Source organism: Phycodurus eques, chromosome 22, assembly GCF_024500275.1.
Source record: "Phycodurus eques isolate BA_2022a chromosome 22, UOR_Pequ_1.1, whole genome shotgun sequence".
In the NCBI taxonomy this organism is placed as follows: Eukaryota; Metazoa; Chordata; class Actinopteri; order Syngnathiformes; family Syngnathidae; genus Phycodurus; species Phycodurus eques.
In genome coordinates this window covers 3,755,593-3,780,319 of record NC_084546.1, presented here as the reverse complement: position 1 = coordinate 3,780,319, position 24,727 = coordinate 3,755,593, and the positions used below count along the sequence as shown (strand labels likewise).

At 45.7% G+C, this 24,727-nt stretch overlaps 1 protein-coding gene across 2 annotated transcripts in view; it reads left to right on the top strand.

The window, feature by feature from the left end:
• Window positions 1-16,883, top strand: part of plxna4 (plexin A4) — a 126,451-nt gene extending 109,568 nt beyond the window's left edge. For both annotated transcript variants that reach the window (XM_061667317.1, XM_061667318.1), the window contains exons 20-33: window positions 75-221; window positions 782-1,016; window positions 1,098-1,240; window positions 2,112-2,380; window positions 4,243-4,309; window positions 4,771-4,917; window positions 5,021-5,180; window positions 6,706-6,809; window positions 7,390-7,489; window positions 8,599-8,789; window positions 10,457-10,626; window positions 12,011-12,223; window positions 13,441-13,591; window positions 14,198-16,883. In XM_061667317.1, coding sequence (XP_061523301.1) covers window positions 75-221; window positions 782-1,016; window positions 1,098-1,240; window positions 2,112-2,380; window positions 4,243-4,309; window positions 4,771-4,917; window positions 5,021-5,180; window positions 6,706-6,809; window positions 7,390-7,489; window positions 8,599-8,789; window positions 10,457-10,626; window positions 12,011-12,223; window positions 13,441-13,591; window positions 14,198-14,293 — 2,193 coding nt within the window. In that variant the 3' untranslated portion in view covers window positions 14,294-16,883. The remainder of the gene's footprint in view (window positions 1-74; window positions 222-781; window positions 1,017-1,097; window positions 1,241-2,111; window positions 2,381-4,242; window positions 4,310-4,770; window positions 4,918-5,020; window positions 5,181-6,705; window positions 6,810-7,389; window positions 7,490-8,598; window positions 8,790-10,456; window positions 10,627-12,010; window positions 12,224-13,440; window positions 13,592-14,197) is intronic.
• Window positions 16,884-24,727: the final 7,844 nt, after the last annotated feature.

Here is a 24,727-nt window from a genome sequence, read left to right as displayed (position 1 = left end):
CACTCTCAAGATGTTATCAGCGGCTTTTCTTCGTGGCTAGAGAGGTTTTTTTGTTTGTTTTTGCTTCCCTGTAGGGGCGGAACTTCCTCCCACCCACCAGCAGCGGAAACGGAAAGATGAACTACACCGTTCTCATCGGCGAGAAGCCCTGCATGCTGACCGTGTCCGACAGCCAGCTGCTCTGTGAGTCGCCCAACCTGACGGGCCGCCACAAGGTTCTGGTGAGTGACACCAGCGAAAATCCATGCAGCAACAGACAAGTGTTGCCTTCTGTTTGTCTCCAGACAGACTGATTGTCCGTGTGTTTGTCATTGCTGCCCACAAGACAAACCAGTGAGCCTTATGGATTTGGACTGCGGGAAACTCAATAAGGACTCCATTTATGGCCATATGCTTCTTACTGTTTTCACCTGGGCAAGACTGCTATGAAACAATGAGAGAAGCAGAAGTTTGCACACAATAGATTTGTATCAATATGTCTGTCTCGGACCGAATCAGAGAAATCTTATGAAGCAGTAAAGTAGTTTGTTTGTCTAGACAGCCATACTGAAGCCAATAAAAAAAGAGTCTGAGATGCATCGTTTCTTTCATGAGACAGGAGAAGCGGCAGTAAAACAGACCAAAATCCAGATGTCAGGGGGTGTGGCAGGGTTTGAGGGAGGGCAAGCGATTACCTAATGTTTCAAGTGACCTTTTTGGCACAGTAAACTGTTGTGAACTGCATGAAATATTTTTACACGTCACTGTTGTCAGTCGTAAGTCGCCCATGTTCTGACCTCAGGCTCGCGTGGGTGGAATTGAGTTCTCGCCCGGCGTGGTCCACATCACGTCGGACAGCCCGCTCAGCAGCACGGCCATCATCGGCATTGCGGCGGCCGGCGCCCTGCTGCTCCTCGCCATCGTCATGGTGCTCATTGCCTACAAGCGCAAGTCGCGCGAGAGTGACCTGACGCTCAAGCGGCTCCAGATGCAGATGGACAACCTGGAGTCGCGGGTGGCACTGGAGTGCAAGGAGGGTATGAAACTCATTCTCAGAAGGCTTTAACATCTCGCCACCCACGGACATTGTATCGTCACACACCTTTTTCTCCCATTAGCTTTTGCGGAGCTACAGACGGACATCCACGAGTTGACAAGTGACTTGGATGGCGCGGGGATCCCCTTCTTGGACTACAGAACGTACACCATGCGGGTCCTGTTCCCGGGAATCGAGGAGCATCCTGTACTCAGAGACCTGGAGGTATGCTTTAACTGTGGCATGTCTGGTATGTTTGGTGAGTTTGAGTGCTCTGATGCATTCGCAGTTGTTTTTGATAACCTCCACCTTGCTCAGAGTATGGGACACCGTTTTTAAAATCTAATTAAAAGTCGTCGGTCATCTAAAAGTAAAAGAACGATATCTTTTAATTTATCCCCGACGGTGACATTGATTGACAGCCATAATTGAGCGAGTCGTCTTGTTCCATTAAGGCGATGATTGACCCCCATTCCGCTGCCCTCAAGGTTGGCCACTTCGTCCCTTGATGAGAATTTGCCAGTAATAGGCAATATTAATTAGGCTTTAATTGGTATAAATGTCAAACTGCGCGGAGAGGCTATGTGCAAAGGCGGCCTAATGAAGAAGCAGAAGGCTGCTCTTAGGTGTTTGACGCACGCCTAATTGTTATTGATGTGTCGACAGGGGTGGCATAAATAGCCCAGGTGATGCAAAGGATACAGTAATATTCCAGATAGCCTGTGGAAATGTTGTAAATGGCAAGCATGTTTGCCGATGAAAATGGAAGGCAAAACTTGTCATACGCAAGTTGACGGCTGCAACGCGTCACCCACAAGGCAGCCGTTGAAAGACCGAACTGCGTAGGTAATCGTTAGTGAAGGAAACGTGAAGGTGTAGCGACTTTGAAACGGTGATGGTAACGCGGCGTCATCAAAACCTCTAAACGCACTCTCGAGAGGCTCGCCGTTTCAACACATCAAAACTTGGAATCCCGCTCAAGAACCTGGCCATGATATCGCTCGCCAAAGCAGTTGTAGTTCATCACGACACGGTTCGATGCCACCGCAGGAACAGAACCTTGTAACGTGTGTTTTGTGTTGTTTTTGCGATACAGGTGCCAGGCTACCGACAGGAGCAGGTGGAGAAGGGCCTGAAGCTGTTCAGCCAGCTGATCAACAACAAGGTCTACCTGCTGTGCTTCATCCGCACGCTAGAGGCGCAGCGCGGCTTCTCCATGCGCGACCGCGGCAACGTGGCCTCGCTCATCATGACAGTGCTGCAGAGCAAGCTGGAGTACGCCACCGACGTGCTCAAGCACCTGCTGTCCGACCTCATCGACCGCAACCTGGAGAGCAAGAACCACCCCAAGCTCTTGCTCCGCAGGTAAATGGAGAAACAAGCAACACAAATGATCGTCTGCTTCCATCGATGTCGGCCGGAAATAGCCCCGACCACCTCTTCTTCTTATTATTCTGAATTCTTCTTATTCCCTCACCCTGTCCGCATGACTTGCTTGTGCCACTTCTGTCACCATCTTTATTTCTGCCACCCTCCTCTTCCTCCCCGTCCCTGCTTGCTTGATTGCTAAATCAATGCTTTAAAGTGCGCGAACAGCGTCTCTCTGGCACAGCATCTGAGCACGGCTACCCACTGATTCCTCGGCCAAGAAGAGTGTGCATGTGTGCCTAATGTGTGTGTGTGTGTGTGTGTGTGGTCCTCACACACACATCATTCCATCTGTCCCATCTCAACCTGTGCTGAAGTACAAGCACCAGGCAAGCTAACTAACGAGAGCCTTCCACAACCATCTGTCGCAGTCACTGCCGCAATCTCTTCCTCTTCCTCCTCCTACTCTTCATCCCACCATTTGGACACACTGCATGGACACACACACACGCCAATTTAGTTTTGTGTATTGTTTACTGGATGTTAAACGTCAGCCTTGTTTTGTCGCCTGAAGCGTCATTTTCACTACCAGCCATGCTTTAAGGAGGCTTACAGTGTACCTTTTCCCTCAAATTATCAAAGTTCCCCGGTGTCTTCATAATATGTATGCCAGCCTTCAGTCAAAATACCCAAAGGATCAACAATTACACCACAATTATCATCCTTTTCTCATGCAGTTCAAGTCCAATGAAGAGTTTGAAACGGTTACAAAGGTACGAGGTAAACTGAGAGCGTGACACCGGCTCTTAGTGGGCTTCGTTTTTGGGGCGGAGCGTTTGGGCCGGGAAACGTTTCGGACAAAGGTTGCGTTGTGTTTCGGAGAAGCAATGAAGGTCATTTCTTTTGGACACGAAGCATCTCACTGCCATTTGCAGCCTGCGGACTACGCTGGGATGGAGAACGTTATTTTCCTTGCGTCCGTCCTCGCACTCCTCCCCCTCCTTTCTCCCCAATCCTTTCAGGCCTTTGATAGACGGGCAACGTGAGGAAATGGAGAGGATTTGGAGCCGTGTGTGATAACAGGCCGGCAAGGATGCATTAAAGAAAGGATCAAACGTGGTCCCGGTGACCTTGTCGCAGTACGAGAGGAGGGTGGGGTTCGGCGGAGGGGACGCAGCGGCGAGAGGTGGGACGCAAATCCCCCCAGGTGTTGTGCCAGGCCGGCCCACTGGCACGGCACACTCCCTCCCTCTTCGGTGTGAAGCCCCTTCAAGTGGGCGTCGAGGGGGCGGGTGGGCTGCAGGTGCCGACAATAGCGACACACAATGTAGGCTAATCCTGAAATATTGATGCCTTTCAATGTGCGTGTGCACCCGCAGTCCCCCGCTGCTGGCCACAAACAAACAAAAAAAGATATCCAATCCTTGCATGTGCCCTCGCCAGTGCCACTGATGTTTTTATGCACGCGTCAGTCATACATTCAGACAGGATCATTCACAAAGGCTCGACGCACACCGTCGGAGCACGGATGCCAGGCGCTGAAGGAAACACATATTCATTGGCTTTCCATTGTGCGTGGATAGAGTGTCAGTCCAGTGAGCGGCAAAAAAAAGGGCTCGATAATGAGGCCAGTGTTCCTACAGGGAGCGCATCAATCCAACGGGATCGAATCAAGCCTTTTAATTGCTTTGCATCGCATTCAAATCCCCGACACGAGGATTGACCGGTGTTTTTTTTTTTTTTCCGTTTTGCGTCGCCACAATTATGTTTGTGTAACCAAGAGGCATCATAAATGATGTTGATGCTGAATATTAATGAAGGCATACGTCGTGTTTATTATGCGTTGTGTCTCTCTGCAGGACCGAGTCTGTGGCGGAGAAAATGCTGACCAACTGGTTCACCTTTCTCCTGTACAAGTTTCTCAAGGTAATAGAAAGTACTTCAGAATCATCATTTGAATTACTTCAGTGTAACTTGAAACTGTTTCTCTCTTCTGCTTGATTAAGTTTTTGTCCGTTGCTATAAGGGGACATTTTTCTCATTTTATCGCATCAGTACTCTCTCAAACACTTATTTCCAGCTCATAAATTGAAGTAGTCAGTGGCAAATAGTCAAATGCTCGCCGCACACTGATCGACAAAGTCATACATAAGTCCTCCTTCTGAAGCCAGCTCTTGTGATTGGCTCTCTCCGGTCATGTGCCATTCGGCCAGAGTCTCAAACATGATCTATTTTCCCAAATATGACCTCGACATTGCCGAACCCCGCACACTGCGCGACAGTTCGAGCGGGTTTGGCTGCGTCGCTCAGTGTGCGGCAGGCCTGCGAGGAACGACGCGTTTGAAACTTTGTTTCCACTGACGCGATGAATCCGAACCTTTGTGCAGGAGTGCGCGGGCGAGCCGCTTTTCTCGCTCTTCTGCGCCATCAAGCAGCAGATGGAGAAGGGCCCTATCGACTCCATCACAGGAGAGGCGCGCTACTCTCTCAGCGAGGACAAGCTCATCAGACAGCAGATCGACTACAAGACGCTGGTGAGGAGGAAGGGATCAGCAAGGCCATGTCACACGCAGTGTGGATCTAGTTATGGATTTTGGTTACTGGTAGCTTACCGCCTGTGTGTCATTGGGGCCTCAGGTGGTGAACTGCATTCATCCGGAGAATGAGAAAAGCCCGGAGATCCAGGTGAAGGCGCTCAACTGCGACACCATCAGCCAGGTGAAGGAGAAGATCCTGGACGCCATCTACAAGAACGTGCCGCACTCGCACCGGCTCAAAGCTTCCGACATGGACCTAGGTATGACTATCATCTCCCCTACTTGTAGAGCAGATAATTGAAAGCATCACAATAGTTAAACCCTAACTCTACACCCTCTGTGGTTTTATATTTTGAGGGACTTAACTGTTTCATAATTGTAACTTATGATCCCCCCCGCACATTGAATATTTTAAAATTCTCTGACTCAAAGTTCATTTGGCATGTCCTATTTCCAGAAATGTAACAGTTACAGACCTAAACACTCACAATACTTAAGTTTAGAGCCAGTTTCAATATATTTTTGAAGCATAAAAACAGTATTTTCCAAATCATGACTGATAAACCCATTTTTGTCATCACACATGGACCTTCAGTGGTATGCACATGCTGTGTCTCAAAAACTATAATAGCTGTAGACATGCTTATGGTACCAAAATGTCCACAATAGCCGTGGTTATCTTTTGACTTTAATACATTTATATATATTTTAAAACATTAATATTGTCAAAGTTATGGCTCATAACCCATTTTTTGCTCTCCCTGAGTCTGGAAAAAGACCTATAATACCGATATAATACCATATACCTATGTTTCTCAAGAACTGTAACAGATCCAGACGTGCACTCGGTGCCAAAATATCGAGCTTTATATTCAACTTTGCTACATTTATGGGGTTTAAAATCAATTAATTTCGAGTTATAAAGGAAAAAACAATAGGAGAAGAGTACATCTGCTCTGGAGTTTTTCTGTGGAGGAAGTGGCTCTATATATTTCAAGTATTAGTTCCATAACTGTCCATATATGTGAACATTTGTAGCTGGCTTGTGCTGGTGCACCAAATGCTGCCCGAGCACGGTTGACAATAATCGCCATGACGTTGTTGTTTAACTTTAGTCGAGAACAAACAGAAGCAGAGTTACACTTATGCACACACACAGTGATTGTATGGCGTGATAAGGATAATGGGATTGTGGAGGAGTCCCTCCTGAGACAGATTGGTCATGAGTGTTGTTATCCGACTGCCTTTAAAGAATTATGATTTTTTTTCTTTTTGTTTGGAAGTCTCCGTCTGATGCATTCGCCTGCAGAGCCGAGAACAAAGGAAGGCGGTGCCTTTCGTCATTGTGAGAATACTGCACAAACTGCAGAATAAGACACTTTCCCAGAAGTCTACTTGTTCGTTATACAAACGGCACACGCGCATTACACACCATACATGAATTGGCGTAATCCCACTGTTCTGCTCGTTTGAGTTTGTTCTTTCATCTATTCTTCTTCCTTCCCACATTTGGTTCACTGGGACTCGACAGTTGACAGGCGCGCATTTCCATCTTGACGGGAAGATCTCCTGTGTCGATTTAAAATGTAATACGAACAACAACAACAACAACAGGACATTCCGCTGATTCGGCTCAGTCCTCCAAAGACAGACCTCCATGATTGGTGGTTTATTTATTTTTTCCCCCCGCCATGATTGGACTGGGGGACGAGGGGTTTAGCTTGCATACCTGTTGATCGAGTGAACGTTTTCTCGTTCGTCATCGTACTGCGTTTGGGTTTTCAGAGTGGCGTCAAGGCCGGGGCCAGCGTGTGATCCTGCAGGACGAGGACGTCACCACCAAGATCGAAGGCGACTGGAAAAGACTCAACATGCTGGCCCACTATCAGGTAACCCTTCCCTTTGTGGACCCATTGACCATATATATAATAGGAGCATGTCTGAGGGTTGCAGAGACGCGGGAATACAAAGATCTGCCTCCCTCGGTTCCCCTCCCCTGCTTTCACTTGATATCAACATTGCAGATTGAGTGAAATAATGATAGGATCTTAATAATCTGGCGTGCACAAAAAGGCCCCGGGTGCTTATTCCCTGTCCCATCCAGCCAAACAATGATAGAGATCACTTCAATTAACCCTGCAGTGCGGCGACTCACATTATTCACAATGCTCTCACACTGCGTGCGTGCGCGTGTGTGTGTTTGTGCAGGATCCCAGTTGTGTTAATTGAATCCAGTTTGGATGAGCTGGGAACTGAAATGGATTCACACATTTACACACACACACACACAGTCACACACTGCGTGCTTCCTCACACACTTCTCATCCTCGAGAGGAGCACATCACTATTAAATAGAGACGTCACATGGGCCTGCACTAAACTGTCCATCATCAGTGTGGATGCGAGGTAGAGGTATAATCACATATTCTGACAATAATTCATGGTGTTTATACATTAATTCCGTCGTAGGTGCCCGACAACGCCGTGATGGCCTTGGTTCCCAAGCAAGTAACAGCCTACAACTCGGTGAACAACTCCACCGTGTCCCGAACGTCGGCCAGCAAATATGGTGAGTCTGCATCCGTGGGCCAAAACAACAGGGGGCGCTCCTACAAATTACAGTGGTACCTTGACATGTGAGTTATTTGAGTTGCCAGCAGTACAATACAATACAGTGCTATTTTTCTTGATTAAAAGCATGTCAAAATTATTTATATAAAATCACAAAAGAGTCTCAAAGGGCTTTACAGGCCCACAGTTCAAGAAAATCGACATCCTCTCTGGTCTAGACCTCCTGATCCAGGCAAGGAAAAACTCAGTAAAACAGGGGAAGCGGCAGTAAAACAGGCCAAAATCCACGTCAGGGGAGAAAGACTTAAAAATTCCTCTAGCGGTAGCCGCTCAAAAACATGTTACAAAAAATTTACATTTTTGGGGCAGGGGCTGTAATGGATGATATTAATTTGCAAATCATTTAAATTGTTTTCACCTCCAAGTTATGATGGGATGTTTCTACCCGACGTGTTCCATGACTGTTGCCAGAGTGTCGCAGGCATTTTGCAGTGTGTATTAGTGCTCTGGTAAGCTGCTGATGAAAGAGGGCGGCGGACGCTCGGCGCACATCAGACGCGGCGCAGTATTGGCCCTTGCAGCCCCACCTTTTGCCATCGCCAAAGCCCAAATAACACAAGCCAGTGAGGATACTGCGATTGTCTTTCGTCAAACACGAGTGCCATCCAATCAGCATCGAGAGTGTTGCTGGAGAGATACGAGGATGCTGGAAAACACCAGAGGAATAGCACTGGGATCCAAATAGTTCCAATACCAGATTTCTCCCTCAGACCTTCTGCAGCTATCTCCTCCCTCTTTTTTGGGTGTAATCAATCGCTCCCGAGAGGCAAGGGAGCGATTGATTACACCCGAAAAGCCGCTGATCAATTTCCACTCACACTGTGTCAACATTCAGTGAGCCGTGTGTTTTGGAAATGTCATGGCCCGCTCCGTCCGCCGGGTGGGCGCGTCGTATTTTCCCTCTTCGATTTTGTGTCAGCCGGTGTCTCGTCAGCTCCGCAAAGATGAAGATTTAACCACTTTTCGAGAGGGCCGGGGGCGGGGGGGGGTCACGCTTTTTGGCTTCAGTGTAGAAACGCTTTCCATTTCGTTCTGCGCCTCTCACAGAGAACATGATCAAGTACACGGGAAGCCCCGACAGCCTGCGCTCACGGACGCCCATGATCACGCCCGACCTGGAGAGCGGCATCAAGGTGTGGCACCTGGTCAAGAACCACGAGCACGGCGACCAGAAGGAGGGCGACCGCGGCAGCAAGATGGTCTCCGAGATATACCTGACCAGACTTCTGGCTACCAAGGTGAGCCTCCCGCTCGGCCTGACCTCCATCCGGCGTTCCCATGACTCGGGAAAAGCCTCATTTGCATATTTATTTGCAAGAATTATCTCTTTGGAGAGGATTATTCAAATGTATTCTTGCTCTCCTCCCTCGAGGAGGCGAGATGAGAGTGAAAGTCGATAGTTTAGTAGTTTTGTTTGTTTTTCTCCTCTCTCGACTTGGGCGTTGACAAGGCGTCCTATCAGAAGAGCTCGAGATTAGAGGCTGTTTGAGGTTTTTCTGCAGTGGAAAAAACAATAATGTGAGTCACTTTGAACGGGTTTAAGCATACGGTGATGGGCCTATGTTCGGTCCGTCTTGAAATTTTTAAACACCCTTCTTTAGCGTTCAGTTTTTGCATTCTGCGGCAAAATGACAAAATGGAGTGAGCCCACTTTTAGTTCTCAGTGGATTATTTATGGGAGTGTTTTGTGTGTTTGTTCGCCACACTTGTGATATACTTGTCAAAGGGTATAAACATACAGAAAAAAAAAAAAAGAAAAGAAACACATGAGAGATAGCGAGTGATCGCTTTAGTTTTATCTCTGCTTATTTTCGACATGTACGGCACCTGGTGCTGGCGCTGTAATAGCGAGCGCATGTTTTGCCGCCGTCGGGGAAACAAGAGCAGCCGGCGGTGATGTCTGCCGACGTACGCTCTCGAGATGGAGGACGTGAAATGTCATTGCTTCGGTGCTACACGCTCGCTATACGTCATATCCGCTTGTCAGATAATAGTCTGGCAAAAAGGCCCCGTGGGCCTGTTCCAATGAGATACGGTTCTATCCACATGATGGGGGGGGGGGAAAAGAAAGCATTCAGGAATGAGGGCCAGTTATGATTACAGTTATGATTGCCCAGAGGTGGGAAGAGTAGCCAAATATTGTACTCAAGTAAGAGTAGTTACTTTAGAATAATAACTCCAGTAAAAGTAAAAACTAGTCCTCCAAATATTTAATCGAGTAAGTAAAGAGTAACTCGTGAGTCGTTTCTGATTTAAATTGAAAAAAATCAGACCATGAATGTCAAATAATTTTTTTATATAATAATTTAACAACAGCACATGCATAGGGCCTTACAGAAACATTATCTTATTTGTTCACTTAAATGACTGAAAGACGAAGCCGTAAAAGTAGCGAGCGGCATGTCCATCATTGTAACGGAGTAAGAGTATCGATTCTTCTTCACATAAGTACTCAAGTAAAAGTAAAAAGTACAGTGCGTTCAAAGTACAATTTATCCAAAATGTTGCTTGAGTAAATGTAGCGCGTCACTCCTCATCTCTGTGATTGCCCGGCAAACAGGATTGTGTCCTTCCTCTGATTCGCATTGACACGACAGCCCAAATTGGATTATTTGCCCGCACCTCATTCCTATTAGGAAACCTCTGTCCTTTCATTGCATCCCACCAGCTCATTCCTCCTCATTCCGCAAGAGGATTTGATTCCAGCACCGTCTTTGTGCCTTTTCTTCCTCTTCCTGTCAAGTCGCCGACATTCAATCAAATGAGGGTCAACGGTGCCGCGTGTGCGGGAGCTAATCTGGTTTAGAAGATGCCCCTCCTGTTTGCGAGACGTTGCGAAAAGTCAATCGACACGTCATCAGTCATTCTCAATTATGCAAGCTGTGTCACAGTCTTTTCTGTACAGGGCACGCTGCAGAAGTTTGTGGACGACCTCTTCGAGACCATCTTCAGCACGGCGCACCGAGGAAGCGCCCTGCCGCTCGCCATCAAGTACATGTTTGACTTCCTGGACGAGCAGGCCGACAAGCACAACATCCACGACCCGCACGTGCGGCACACATGGAAGAGCAACTGGTGAGTGGAAACGGCCGTCGACGGTTTGCCCAGGATGCGGTTGCTGTATTTTGGCCAATGTCACCACAGGCCTTAATAGCCTTCAGCCATCTTAGAGGCAAGCTGCCAACAATCGCCATTGGCACGCATTTTCGGGCCGGAACTCCCCGCGGAAATCTCCACGGTCGCAAATGTGCCATTAATCCTAAAATGTGCTGATGAACTGGAGGGCGGCGAGGGGTTAACTGAGCTGTGAAGGAGGGGAAATAATGAAAAACGGCAAGTGGACTCAGTGGGAGTTCAACACACGCTAATATCTTATTAGCCTCGTGACCCTTTGCCAAAGATCCCAGCATGCTTCACTCACATGTATATGAATGACAAAACCCCGATTGTCAAAGCATTATTGAGATTTCCATAGACGTGTCACGATGCATCGTAAGTTATATCATACGACAATTGATGTCTTACTACATGTCATGCTACACAGTGTATTACTCTACATCATATTAAAAAATTGAACAGCGCTACGTCGATTTTGTTGCACAGCTATTTTCTTTGCTCTAAATATTACATCATATTGTAAGCCAGGCCCAGGAAGTAAGCAAATACTAATTTCATGTTGCATTCATTCGATTGAACCGACGTTTATATTACGAGACGTTCATTTATTCATTCGGAATTTGATCCGGGCAGCTGATATTTAAACTCAGTGTACAGATGACTGCCATCTAATATCTCGAGAATTTACCCAGCGTGAAATAACCGCGGTCGAATTACGATTTTGCGATTCTCCGCACAATTGATGACGCGTGGGTGTTATTACGTCGCTTCTTTTGAACACGCAGAATCGTTTGAAAGAACTCAAAGAACGGGGCAGCTGGGCCGGCTTAGCGGCAGCCTAAATATCCCTCTGATCCGCCGCACCTAATCCCTCTAGATTCTTTGCTTCGATTAATTTTCAAGTCATAATGTAGACTTTTACTTCCTGTGGTCCAAATCCTCTTGTGCTAGATTGTCCATCTTAATAGCTTTGTGGGAGTGGATGCGGTGGTTCCTTTTTTTTTTTTCCTTCCCGTGATTGCATTTCCTCGATCAGCCGCACCTGTTTGGGTTTTTGCCACGTCGGCCGAAAGTGCCAACGATTGTGAAGATGTAGTGATGCAGATGACCCACTCGTGATTCATTTTGCCCCAAACGAGCCTTGTGAGTAAATGGCCGTTGTATGTCTTTATGATCGCTGGACAGGCACACAATAGGAGACAAAGATTACAACTACAACTCACCATTACATGAATTGTAATCTTCTGGTCTTGTGTTCTTTCGACTCCTCGGTCTGCTGCAGGTGCTGGACTACAGTATAGGAGTGTCTTGATATTTTTTTTCCCGTCCTTTGCCCCAACAGCCTACCTCTGCGTTTCTGGGTGAACGTGATCAAGAACCCTCAGTTCGTGTTCGACATCCACAAGAGCAGCATCACCGACGCCTGCCTGTCTGTGGTGGCCCAGACTTTCATGGACTCCTGCTCCACCTCGGAGCACCGCCTTGGGAAGGACTCGCCCTCCAACAAGCTGCTGTATGCCAAGGACATCCCCAGCTACAAGAGCTGGGTGGAGAGGTGAGCTCAGGCCCGACGCTGCGGCCGTCCGCGTTTTGATTGCGTCTCAATCCGACACATTGAGAGATTGTAATCTATGGGCCGTGGAACACGTAGTGGAAATGGATGTGAGAACGTTCGAGTGTGTGTGTATGAGACAGAGAATGTACCTGCAGTCATTTGTCCAAATGAGACGTATATTACATTGACTTGTCTGAGGATGCTCGGAAAGGCCCGTGAATAAAAGATGGCGACGCAGCGTGCGATATTCATGCGTCGGCAGCTTTTGGAAGCAGGCGGCGGCGGACGTATGCGCGCGGCTTAAGGCTCGGCAGTGCCCTCGTTCGTCATGTGTGTTGCGTTCCCGCGGCCTGCCAGTAAAGTGATTTACTGGTACGTGCGTGCAGGTGCGAGGATGCTGATTCATCAGTCACGACGCCAGAGGGCCACGACTTGAGGAGGTTAGGAGTTAGAGAGGAAGTAACTCGCTGCAAAGGGTTCAAGTACCTCCAGGATGTTGGTGTCATTAATTTAGGGACGGCAAGTGAGGCGGGTTGCAGACACGATGACGCTTTCCGCAAATTTGATGGCCCGATTTGATGGCCTCCACCGGAAGAATGCGCCGCGGCGGCCATTAAAGTCTTTTGTTTACAAGTGCACCGGCGTACGGGTCAGCACTTTTGCGCATCGTACTTTTTACGGCCCTTTGTTTGAATTAAAAGTGGAACGTTGTCGTTAAATGGTTTCATATAAAAAACGCTTGTCAGGTTATCCAATGGGACATTTATTGCTGCAATATATTAGTCGTTCAGTATGTAAAACAGGATGCATGTTGCAGGGTCGTAATTGTTGCTTCAACAAGAACAATGTGGAGGAAAGGAAGAAGGGCGTCTTCTTTTACTTTTCATCACGCCATAGTATACGTCACATAATACTGTCACTATCAAGAACATTTTAGCGCAACAAACCGCGTGCGAAGGTCCCCAACAACGGCCACCCGCCTTCCCGTCAAGTCAAGTGTCTGGCGGCACTGTAGCCCCGATGCGCCCGGCCCAAATGAAAAAAGCAGCGCGCTTGTCCTCCAGTTGGATGGGGCTGCGGGATTTCAGTATGCAAATAGGCAGCTTTAATTAACATTGCTGATGGATGCAACGCAGCTGCTGCTGACTCTAAAACCGAGTGTGAACGTGCGCTGCACTGTTCAAGGTTGAAAGCCTCCATGTTGTGTGTGTTTGCAGGTACTACTCAGACATCAGCAAGATGCCAGCCATCAGCGACCAGGACATGAACGCCTACTTGGCCGAACAATCGCGCATGCACATGAACGAGTTCAACAGCATGAGCTCGCTGAGTGAGATCTACTCCTACGTGGGCAAATACACTGAGGAGGTTTGTGCGCTTCACATGCTGAAAATCTGCGATAGAGAACGACCATAATACAAACATTTATAGTTTTAGCCCTCCCGCAAGCTTTCAACGCATTAAAAGACGCTTCTTAGAGTATTCATATTGTCCCTCTCTTGCCCAGTTCTCCACCAAAGAGGCACATAGTGCATGCTTTAAGCGGTTTATTCATCCCAGTTGGCGTTTTCCTGTAAAACAAAACAAAAATTACAATATCAGAATTAAACAATCTATATTGAAACACAACTGTTCAAACAAACCATATATTTTCATCTGTCTGCTAGCTTAATGCTAATATACAAAATGGTATTTTACAGGATACGAGCAGTCATTCAGACATTTTTTATTAATGCTAACACAGAATGGGAACTGCCATAGACAGGCTACTACTCACTCACAGCTATTACTCACAGTTCATTCAGTATATTCATCCTCTGCAAAAAAAAAACAATTCTTTTTCATTTGTCTGCTTGACTGTATTCAACTGTCCAAGATCCAAAAATCCAAGCTGTAGCAGGGGCGCGAACAACGACAGGCAATAGAACAGAATGGGGGAACATTTGAGTCACTTTGTGTGTGTTTGTGTGTCAGATTGTCTGTGCACTGGAGCAGGACGACGCGGCCAGGAAGCAGAGGCTGGCCTTCAAGCTGGAGCAGGTGGTGGCCTTCATGACGCTGGAGAGCTGAGGACCGCATTTCCCAGGGTGCACTGGGAAGAAGACACATCCCCTGCCCCCCCCCCCCCCCCCCCTTCCTTCCTTCGCCTGCCCGCCCGCCACCGTCCACACTCTTGTCCGAAACCGAGCCGTGCCTGAGCGAAAACCTGTTCCTCTTTTGGTTTTTCTTTCATTCCTGCTTCCTCGATTGAATTGTTTTTGTCCCTCATCCACTGCTGCATACAGACACAGAAAAAAATACATTTTTAGGTTGCCTTCGAGAATTTACCGACAGGTCAAATTCTTTCAAACTGGGAGGAGAATGACAAATGGACGGCGGTTCGAGATATCTTCTCCAGTGAAAAGACTGCGCCTGACTTGGATCAATGCAAATGTTTTGTTTGGTTTTCTCTCCCTTGTAGCTGGATTTGCAGATAAGATTTTAGAGGTTAAGGGCTGAGGAGGGCGCTGACGATGCTGCAGAGCCCCCTGTACTCCCACAACCCCGACATTAGCACACTTTTACTTGCATTAGCTTCCATCCGGCTGAAAACTTTCTCCTCCGCGAAGCCCCGGGTGACCCGAGCGGGCTCCTCTGTAAGAAGCACACAAAGATGACAACTTGTGTATGTGGTATGAGAGCACACACGCACGCACGCACACACGCACACACACACACACACACACACACACACACACACACACACACACACACACACACACTCAACAGCGTCCTGGGACGTGTAGACATACAAAGTTGGTCAGCCTAAAAACCAAAGGAGCTTGACATTTTCAACACAAAAAGATGTATTTGTCAAGTGCCACAGAGGAACACGGACAACAACAACAAAAAAATACAAATAAAAAGAAAAAATACTAAATGGACTTTTAAAAAAAAACCACAAAAAAAAACAAAAAAAAAACCTTGTGACTGGAACCTGTGTGCTACTTTTCTGACCTCAGTTTGTGGAGATGCTCCGTGGCTCCTTGCTTTTCCACACCTTTCTTTCCTGTTTTGCACAAGCCTTCAAGGTGGACGCCGGCTGGAGTGTAGCTGCTGAGGCGCTGGCGTTGTCTTCGCGCCTCTGGAAAAAAAAACAAATAAGTAAATAAATACAGAACGATGGAGCGAGCCAATGAACTGAAGACTTGTTGGATCTGAGAGAGTGAAAGAGAGCGAGGCCGCCTCTTGTATCCTGTGAAGCTCTGCCCTTTCTTTTTGCCTTGACAACGTGCCCCACGTGGTGATGTGAATGTGCAAAGGCCGCCCTCGGTCCACCTTTATTGGCTTTTTAAGCGCATGTAAAACCATTTAAGAAAAACTTATTTAAGGGGAAAAAAAAAGAAGAAAAATAAGAACTCTAAGCCTTGCGATGATGATGTGGATGTGTTTGTTTAACTTTGTTTTGCTTGAAAGACTGGAGAGAGAGGGCAAAAGCAGATAGCGTTATCGAAGTTAAAGGTGGAACCTTTATCCGGTTGACGCTGCAGAACCTGATGACGATTCGTAGACAGTGGTGCCTTGAGACGTGAGTTGAATTTGTTCCGTGACCACAAAAGAACAAGAAAAATGTTTCTGACTTACTTTATAGAAATATACAGTCATGACAGAATTAAGTAGAATGTGAAGAACACTTTTTGCTTCAATTCAATGGACATTGTGCTGCTCATTCTGGTGTGCGCACCTTGGCCACCTGGGGGCAGTATGATAAAGACACTGCTATACATAGAGAATCCTCAGAAAGTGACGAATATTAGTCGTTCTATGCAGAGGATAAAGCATATATGCCTGTGGGTATGGTTATATCGCGTCACCGTTTTTGTTCAAATAGTAATATAACAGAGCGATGAATAGATGCTATTAATTAGCCCGTTATGTGTTAGCATGAAGCTAACAGACTTAAGCTATGCGTTTTTTTTCATTTTTTATTTTTTGGTCGCAAGCCAAAGCCGGCCGAACGACTGTTTGTATCTCCAAAAACTGGGAAGTTAGGTCACTTGTATCTCAAGGCACCTCCGCTGACTGTCCCCTCGCATTTTGACCCATTCAGGTGAAAACGGAGCTGCCGATGAACTGGTTTGGACTAGTCTCGTTGCATATGTTACGCTGTCCATCCATCACGTTCTGCGGCCCGAAGCCGCTCACAGGGTGTGCATCCGCTGGTCACGCTGGCTGTTAAACATATCAAAAGACATGGAGATGGAGCAGGTCGGAGTAAGTGGGTAGACTTCTAAATTAGCCGTGTCCTTCATGTAGCGAAGCTGAATAAACACTGTGTGTCGGAGCCCTACCAGCCACGTGTACATACGCGCCACTGAGTGACAGCAAAGATAAAGTTTCCACCTTGTAACATTTTGTAGGAACTCAAGTACGGATGTCCTCCTAGCTCAGTATTATAGCAGGTGTTACACGCGAAAAACAGACTTTTACAAGACCGTATTTGAAAGATAAAGAGTATCTTATCAAGAGATCAAAATAGCCCGGGGGGATAGAAGGTGAGCTTCTCTAACTTTGTTATAATTAATTGTATACCTGTGTATGTAAATATAATGCATTCCTATTTTGCAGTCCAGAACAAAATACTATTTGTAATATAGAATAAACTTTATTAAGAAACCAAGGATCTTGTTGTTGTTTTTAAAAAATACAATACCCAACATTAGGTACATCCAAATATTTGAGGGGCACCAAAGCCAAACTATTGGGTGCACTGAATGAGAACTCCAACGACGTCACCTTCAACCAATAGGGAGGCAGCGTGGAAATGACGTCGCACCACGACCACGCGCCGTCACGGCTGCCACCATCAGCAGCAAACGACAAGGAGCTCGAGGCGAAAATATGGACAGAAAACAAAAACAAACTCCGTGTTGGTCGAGTTATGACAAAAGACGCCTCGTTGACTTGACTGGGGAGACTTTGCGCGACAGTTGAACCGCCAAGGTGAGCTACCAATTAGCGTCTTAACGAGCACAAGCTCGGCTGCACGCTCATGGACTGTAGCCCTTCAGAATACTCTAATTAACTCAATTGAAAGACCTGAAAAGCATGCTTTGACAGGTTATTAAGGTTTCATGCATGCATACATGTTTTCTTTGTTTGACAATACCAATCACAAAATGTTGACCTTTCAGTATGTACCTAAAATGTAACATTTACAGGTGAACTTAATGAGACCTTGTGCAAACTTTTGAATGTCCTTCCCCACAGCTGAATATTTCAGCACTTTTGCACAACTTGCTGTTCTGGAACGACGTGCTGAAAGACAAAATTCACAACAACAGTTGGAGTTGAACCAATAAAGTTCCTGATTGGATTCAAATTGCTGTTTCCACAGTTCATCGACGGTTCATCACGCTGAGACCATGACGACATCTAATAATTGGTCGCCAGCGTAAGTGAAGCTCTCTCCGTCTAGCACTTATTACTAATAAGTTTCATTTTAGCATTTTATAGTAACAATGACACTTGTATATTGTTTTCAGGCCAAGAGAAGTCGAGAGAAATAATTTAGTCACATGAACTAAGGTTTGTGTTTCCTTTGCGAACTTGGAGTCGATCTTCTCCTTGACATTTTAAAGCAGTCCTTTGAGTTGTAACCAACAGATGCCCACAGTGACGTGATCGGCAGCCGGGCGGGCGAGTCCAAGGGCAAGCGGGAGAAATTCTTGGAACGTCGGTAAAGCGCGTCCACAGAACATCCGTCGGGCGCTTTGATGCGGCAGCCAAGGGTTTTGCAGGTACGCTCTCACGGCCATCCGCTTGGCTCCCGGGTAGCTGCTGCGGCATCCCTCCCTGTAAGTCCTTCTCCCCCCCCGAGGGCTGATGTCAGGGAGGGATGCTCGTTGCACTTTCACAGGACTAAAAGTGGCACGGTTATTTCTGTTGAATGTCACCAGAATATCGCGGAAAGAAGAAACAAACCAAAATAAAAAAACGTGAGCAAAATGAAAGCGTACCAAGCAGAGGGAGCGGACTTCGTGGGCCCGAGTCTGTGAAACTTTCCGTTCCACAGACTCGGGCCCACGTTTTGCTGGCATTCAGCGAGCTGCGCCGGTTGTCAATAGAAACTGCACTGCAGCAAATGGATGCTAATGAAGGCGAGGGGAAAACAACACAGGGAAAACGTGTGCAAAAAATATGAAAGCTACAAAACAAAAAATGAAACTGTTGACCGTATTAGGGATGGGTATAATGTGGAGCTTCTTAGTTTTTCCACCTCCAAAAATATTGAACTCTTTAGGTACCACCGTCGTGACCAACATTAAAATACAAGAGCGTAGTGGGCCTAAGTGTTCATCAAAGATGAGGCTGACGTTTTAGTCCTAAAAAGTATATTTACTATTCTTGTCAGCCACTTTAACATTATACACGGGTTGACTATTACCACTGCACTTAAATATCGGAACATTAAAAAAGTAGTGCCTTGAGTGACCCGACTTACGATTGTTTTCTATAGTAAACAATTATTCAAAAAAAAAGAGGCTTCAAGCTGTTTGTCTCTCGTAGCTGTTAAACGAGACATCAAACAAAGAGAGCCCCATATTGCGTATGTAATACTACCATGAAGCTTTGCCTTTGATTTTTAAACACAAACGATGGAGCAACTTATGTAGACAGACAATATAGCAGCACTCGGCGGCAAATATTCTTTATCCTCTGCGAAGAATGATTCATATTACCACCGCTTACTGAGGAGCCGGAACGTTTCCATTTATATCCATACGCCGGAAGGAGCAGCATCTTGTCCCTTGAATTGAAGCAAAAAAAGTGAAATAAAGATGTGGCTACAGAACCTTCTGAACAACTTGAATGGAAATGTGACCACCAAGGAAGCAACAAAGTGAGCAGGATGAAAGCAGGAGATGAGGACGAACAAGTGAGACGCTCGTCGGAGCGAAAAGCGGCACACTTTGATATAAAAAGCCGTGTCGCAGGTGCGGCGTCACGTCTTTTCACACATGCTGATTGTTTTGACCGAGATAATTGGGCCCCTGTCTGCCCGTGTTGTGCCACGGATAGTTGTTTCAACACCTGCCAAACACGGGATCGCCGCAGTCGTGCCGGCGCCATGGCAACACTGTGCCGCGTGAGCACGAGCCGATCTAATTGGCTGCCGTGCAGATGCTGAATGCGCGTATGGATCTTCTGTCTCAAGAATCGAAAGCAGGGACGGGCAAACTTTAAAGCAAATAATACGTTGAATTTAATTAAAAACATTTGTAATTGTTTTTTAATGAATTTCTGAGAATTAATTCACCAATTTGTACATAAAATATTATATTTCAATTGTAATTTAACAATTATCAAATAAATGGTATGTTCTGTATGTGAAATTGTTTATTTTACGATTTGTTTTAACTTTATTTCCAAGAAATCAATTCACCAATTATTTAACTGAATAAAATGCATGAATTAATCCATTCAAATTTTTAAGTTGTGTATTTATTGACCTCAATTGTAAATAAATTTGTTAAAGGCATAGGCTCCAGCATGCCCGCGACCCGCGTGAGGATAAGCGGTACAGAAATTGGATGGATGTTTAAACAATTTAAATAGGTTTTTTATTTATTTTTATTTTTTTTACAATAAATCAACTAATCATTTAATTAGAGATTTTTAAAATGAATATACAAAAAGGGCAAAATTAACACAACAAATGAAGAGTTCAAATGCAAAAGCAGACAACTCAATTTTTTTGTGATCTGAATAAAATGTTTTTTTTTTTTTTTTTTAAATTTGGTCCCAGTTTCCAGTTAATAATTATTTAGGGTCGTCTGCAAATGAGTTTGAGAATGTAAATGCTCTATGGGGCAGATTTAAGGAACAGAGCTATTGTTTGCCCAATCTTACCCTCTCGTTTTAGCGTTGAAGAGGTTTCGATCTGGGCCCTTTGTGCTCAACTAATAAGTTTTCAGGCCTTAGACCAAGCCAGGTAAGCTGGTAAGTGCTAGTCGTGCAGTTGCAGACAGAACCATCCGTCATCAACCACCATCCATCCTCCATCTTCTCTGGGCAGCACACCACGCGAGCCGTTTATTGATCTAAGAATCCGGACCCTGGATTGGCCAAGCGGGGTTAGACGTCAGAAGACCTTTTCGTCCGATAAATAGTCAAGTCGTTTGTCCTTCCCGCCGGGGTCAACAGTCCTTGGTGCTAAACCAAAAAAGAGCTGACAAAGGATGAAAAGTAGCTCTCCCGTTTTTGTTTTTTTTCCCTTCCTCCTTAAAGGCCAGCCACTTTTATTGTTTCTTGGTTGCACTTATGCTGTCCTTTCTCTAATTTAGCATCCACGGCTACGTGTCCTGCCTCTCGAACACCCCCCACCCACCCCCCACCCCTCGTTGATCCTATACGTCGGGTTCAGAACAACTCCTGTTGCTTTACACATTGAGCAACAACAACAACAGCCGCCATCAACGAGGAAGAGCAAAGTCGTGACTTTGGCGCCCTCGCTCAAAAAGAGGCAGTAACGCCAGTGAATAATTCAAGTCAAACCCGCGGCCTTGCCTTCCTATAGTTCTGCTTTCCACGCTAATATTATACAACCTTTGACCCGCATGCCCAGAGGAATCGTCTCCAGGTTGTGGCCAAGGGTGAAGGCCATTAAAGCCGGATGATAATAGGATGCTGCGCAGCCCCCACCTTTTCAAGGGTGCTGGAAAAGTTCAGAGTCAGCAAAATGAAAGTAGACCGGCACCGCGCTTTCATAAATGATACTCGCTGATGCATGCATTACTGTCGCATAAACTTTTTCGACTTTTCTAACTGTATTTGTAGTCCCGAAATTTAACTTTCCTCTGGACGCCCACTTAGTCAACAGAGATGCACACTTAAAAAAAAATAATAATAATAATAAAAAATTCCGAGAATCAATTCGTACATGTTAAGCGCTGCGGTTTTGCTCACCGGTGAGCTACTCTGACGGGTCATTGCATTTTTAATGTGGACTTATTTTCAACTGAATAATTTAGTGCATGGTCAGCAAGCAAGGGTGATCCGGAATCTATCTGATGGGCATGAGGGAGCGCCGGGGGAGGGGCACGTGGGGCTTCAGGAAGTTTGACAGTGCAGGAAAGTGCACGTCGTAGCACTATTGATTGCGTGTGTCGCTTAATAACATGCGCATCCCTATGAAGACGTCTTGGAACTTCAGGACGCCGGACGCTAGAGCCTACAAAGTTTTATAAAGTCGACACTCCCCTCTTCAAATGCCAGGTTTTTTATTTAAAAAAACAAAAACATTTAATTGGACCATAAGACATTTTCCTACATGTTTTGTAGGTATTACTTTCATTTTACATGAGTTTAAATGTGATTGGTTAATTGTGAACATAGCCACATCCCACTGACAAGAGGGTATGCACACTTACACATGACACATTCTCAGTTGCATGTCCTTGAGCTGTCACCTTATCGTACTGGAGGGATTTGTGTGTCCCAATGATCCTAGGAGCTAAGTTGTCTGGGGCTTTATGCCTCTGGCGTGGTCACCCATGGCAAACGGATCCGAGGTGAGGGACCAGACAAAGCACGGCTCCAAAGAGCCGTACGATGATTGAAAATACAGGAAAACGTTCCTGGCCCAAGTGGAGGAGTTAAAGTATCTCGGGGTGTTGTTCACGAGTGAAGGAAAAATGGAACGGGAGATCGACAGGCGGATCGGTGCAGCGTCTGTAGTGATGTAGAGTTTGTATCGGTCTGTTGTGGTGAAGAAGGAGCGAAGTTCTCAATTTCCCAGTCGATCTATGGTCCTACCTTTATACTTTTATCTTGGTCTGTTTTTTTTTTTTTTTTTTTGCATTCCAAAAACATGGCATTTGAACAGGGGTGTGTAGACTTTCTAATGTTAGTCACTCAAATCTTTGCCCTCGTATTTATATTTCTTTAACTGTAAAAGCGATGGTTTAAGTGACATCACAGAAGCATGGAGAGAAGTTAACAGCTGTATAGTAAAATCCGATAAAACATAAAGAGAGAAAAACTACTCGCTGCTTAAAGATGCAGTGGCGTCAAGCTATTTTAATATCCATGATATCCATATACTGAGCTGTCGCAATATTCGCTCACATGCCTCACTTTTGGAGTATTCAACTTTAGCGCTTACACTATCTTGTATTTTGGACTCATCCTTTTTTGAATGTCTAAAATGGAAAGTACATGTATGCATAAAACAGTTCGGCAAATTGTGTCATGCAAATTGGAATAGAAGTTTTAAGACACTTAAAAATATCCAGCTCTGTGAAACAAATGTGTAACTTTTTTCTATTATCTTTGTTCCCAGCCCCTACGTTCATCTGTTTTACTTCATGATGCAAATATGTACATTGAACATCTTTAAAGCGGGGTGCGGTCATCGGGCGGAGTGGAGCGAGGGAACGGGGCAATTCAGTGCCCAACGCGACATAAATCATCTTGTCACACACAAGTGGACATCACAATGCTGAGTAATGACTCCGCCCATCTGCGGTGCAGGTGGAGGCGGGCTCTTGCGGTATTAATGAAGCCTCGTCGGGCACACGCTTGGGGCTCAGTGGCCGACATGAATAACAAAAGGCAGCGCGGGATCATTAGGCCCCCGGACGCCCGAGGGCTCGGCCGCTTTAATCAGTTTTGCGTAATGAATGCACCTGCTGTGAATCGCTGCTTATTTATAACAGTCATCCAAACACGCTGGTGACATGCTATCGGCCGCTGCTAGCGTGTGTGTGTGCGCGCGTACACCGAGTAATTGAGCCGGCATTTTTATTAGCGGGCCCCCGAGTTGATCGGATGCAGTGACGATGTTATGACAAGGCCTCGGGCGGCGTTCGATAAATCGCCACCTTGGGATTTCTTCATAGCAACGTCATCCATAGTGAGGGATTTATTCGCTCGGCAAATAGTCGGCCACGTACAGTATTTTTCCAGATAGAATTTAGGAAGGTTTCGCTTTTCTCGCTGAATACTCTTAGAAGTTTGGTTCCTTCATTTTGGCCCCGACACAAATAAATAGGAATATTGCGGAAAACTTTATTTCAGTAGCTCGATTCGAAAAGTGAAACACATTGAATAGATTCACCACAAACACAGTAAAATATATATATTTTTAATCATTTTGATGTTTATAGCTTGTAGCCAATAACAAAAAAGCTAAGTTAATAAAAGAAAACAATTTAAAGGGGTCACGAACCTTTCTGAAAGTGACAGTTCCTGGATACTGCTGAATGCTAAGGGTTGCCTCTCTGATACACACTTCTGAAATAACACATTTGCTCAATTTACCTTTTGATTTTATGGTATTATTGATAACTAACAATATTCATCAATGTGAAGACTGATCACATTATCAACAATGATTCAACAAGGTAAGAAAATTGATATCAACATGAAACAAACGAGAGAACAATGGGCACAACAACCGCCGTACCAACAGTAAAAGTCCCATTTTTATAAATCTCTCCAACGGCTTACGTTTTCAAATGCAACATTCTGAGGAAATCACAATGTGCCATCACTGGTGAGCTACTTTTAGAACAGACCTGTGGGCTAGTCATGTGGTCCCGGGGGCAACCTGATTTTCTTTGTCCTCAAATGAATTTATCAGGGAGACTTTGAGACATCAAAAACAGGCCTTAATGGATTCTGCCACTCTTAATGATGTCTGAGTTGGAGTCTCCGTTTTGTACCTTTTGTCACCACCGCTGCATATCCTTACATCTGCCAACATGTGTACCCGCAGAATTGACAAGCGCGTTTGTCTGCTTTCATGTCGTCGTGTGATCATGCGCCAGATGCGTGACCTTTTCCCATTTGTCTTCGTCGGGGGGGGGGGGCTGTCCAGGCACTGAGCTCTCCCCCCAGCTGTTGGGTTTAATAAAGGGCCACTGGTGAACAGCATGTCAGTCTCTCATCTTTGCAGTGTTCCAGCGATGCCTTTGTAGCGCGCCAGCGACACGCCAACAACAACTCTTGAATAAAGCTAATTTCACTGCGAGGCGAGCGAGCGAGCCCTGTTGGACGCATCTGTCTCTTTGCATCTCATCTTCTTACTCTTTAGCGTTATTAGTTGTGCCAAACGGTGCCGAGGGGATTTGGAGCAATCGTGCGCGTTCCTTCGACAGTCCACATTTTGACTTTTTTCAAAAAAAAAGTACGATGTTGAGCGCTGTCGTTTCGAATTTGCTTTCTGTCCGTGCCAAGGCATCTGCCTTCCTGCTATTGCGAGTTTGAAATTAATCTCCAGGAGGAAGCTCAGGATTAAATGCACTGGAGCTGTTTAGTGTCTGGACATCTGGGCTTTCAAAAGGATGGAGAGCGAGGTCTTGTGCCCTTAATCCCGCCCCCTTTTTGTGATTGCAAGATTTGTCTCCCGCAGCCAGATAAAGCAAAACACATGTTTAAAAAAAATAATAATAATAAATAAATAAATAAATGTTTTTTAAAACAATAATAATAATCCTCTCCATTTTTTTTTGTCTATTT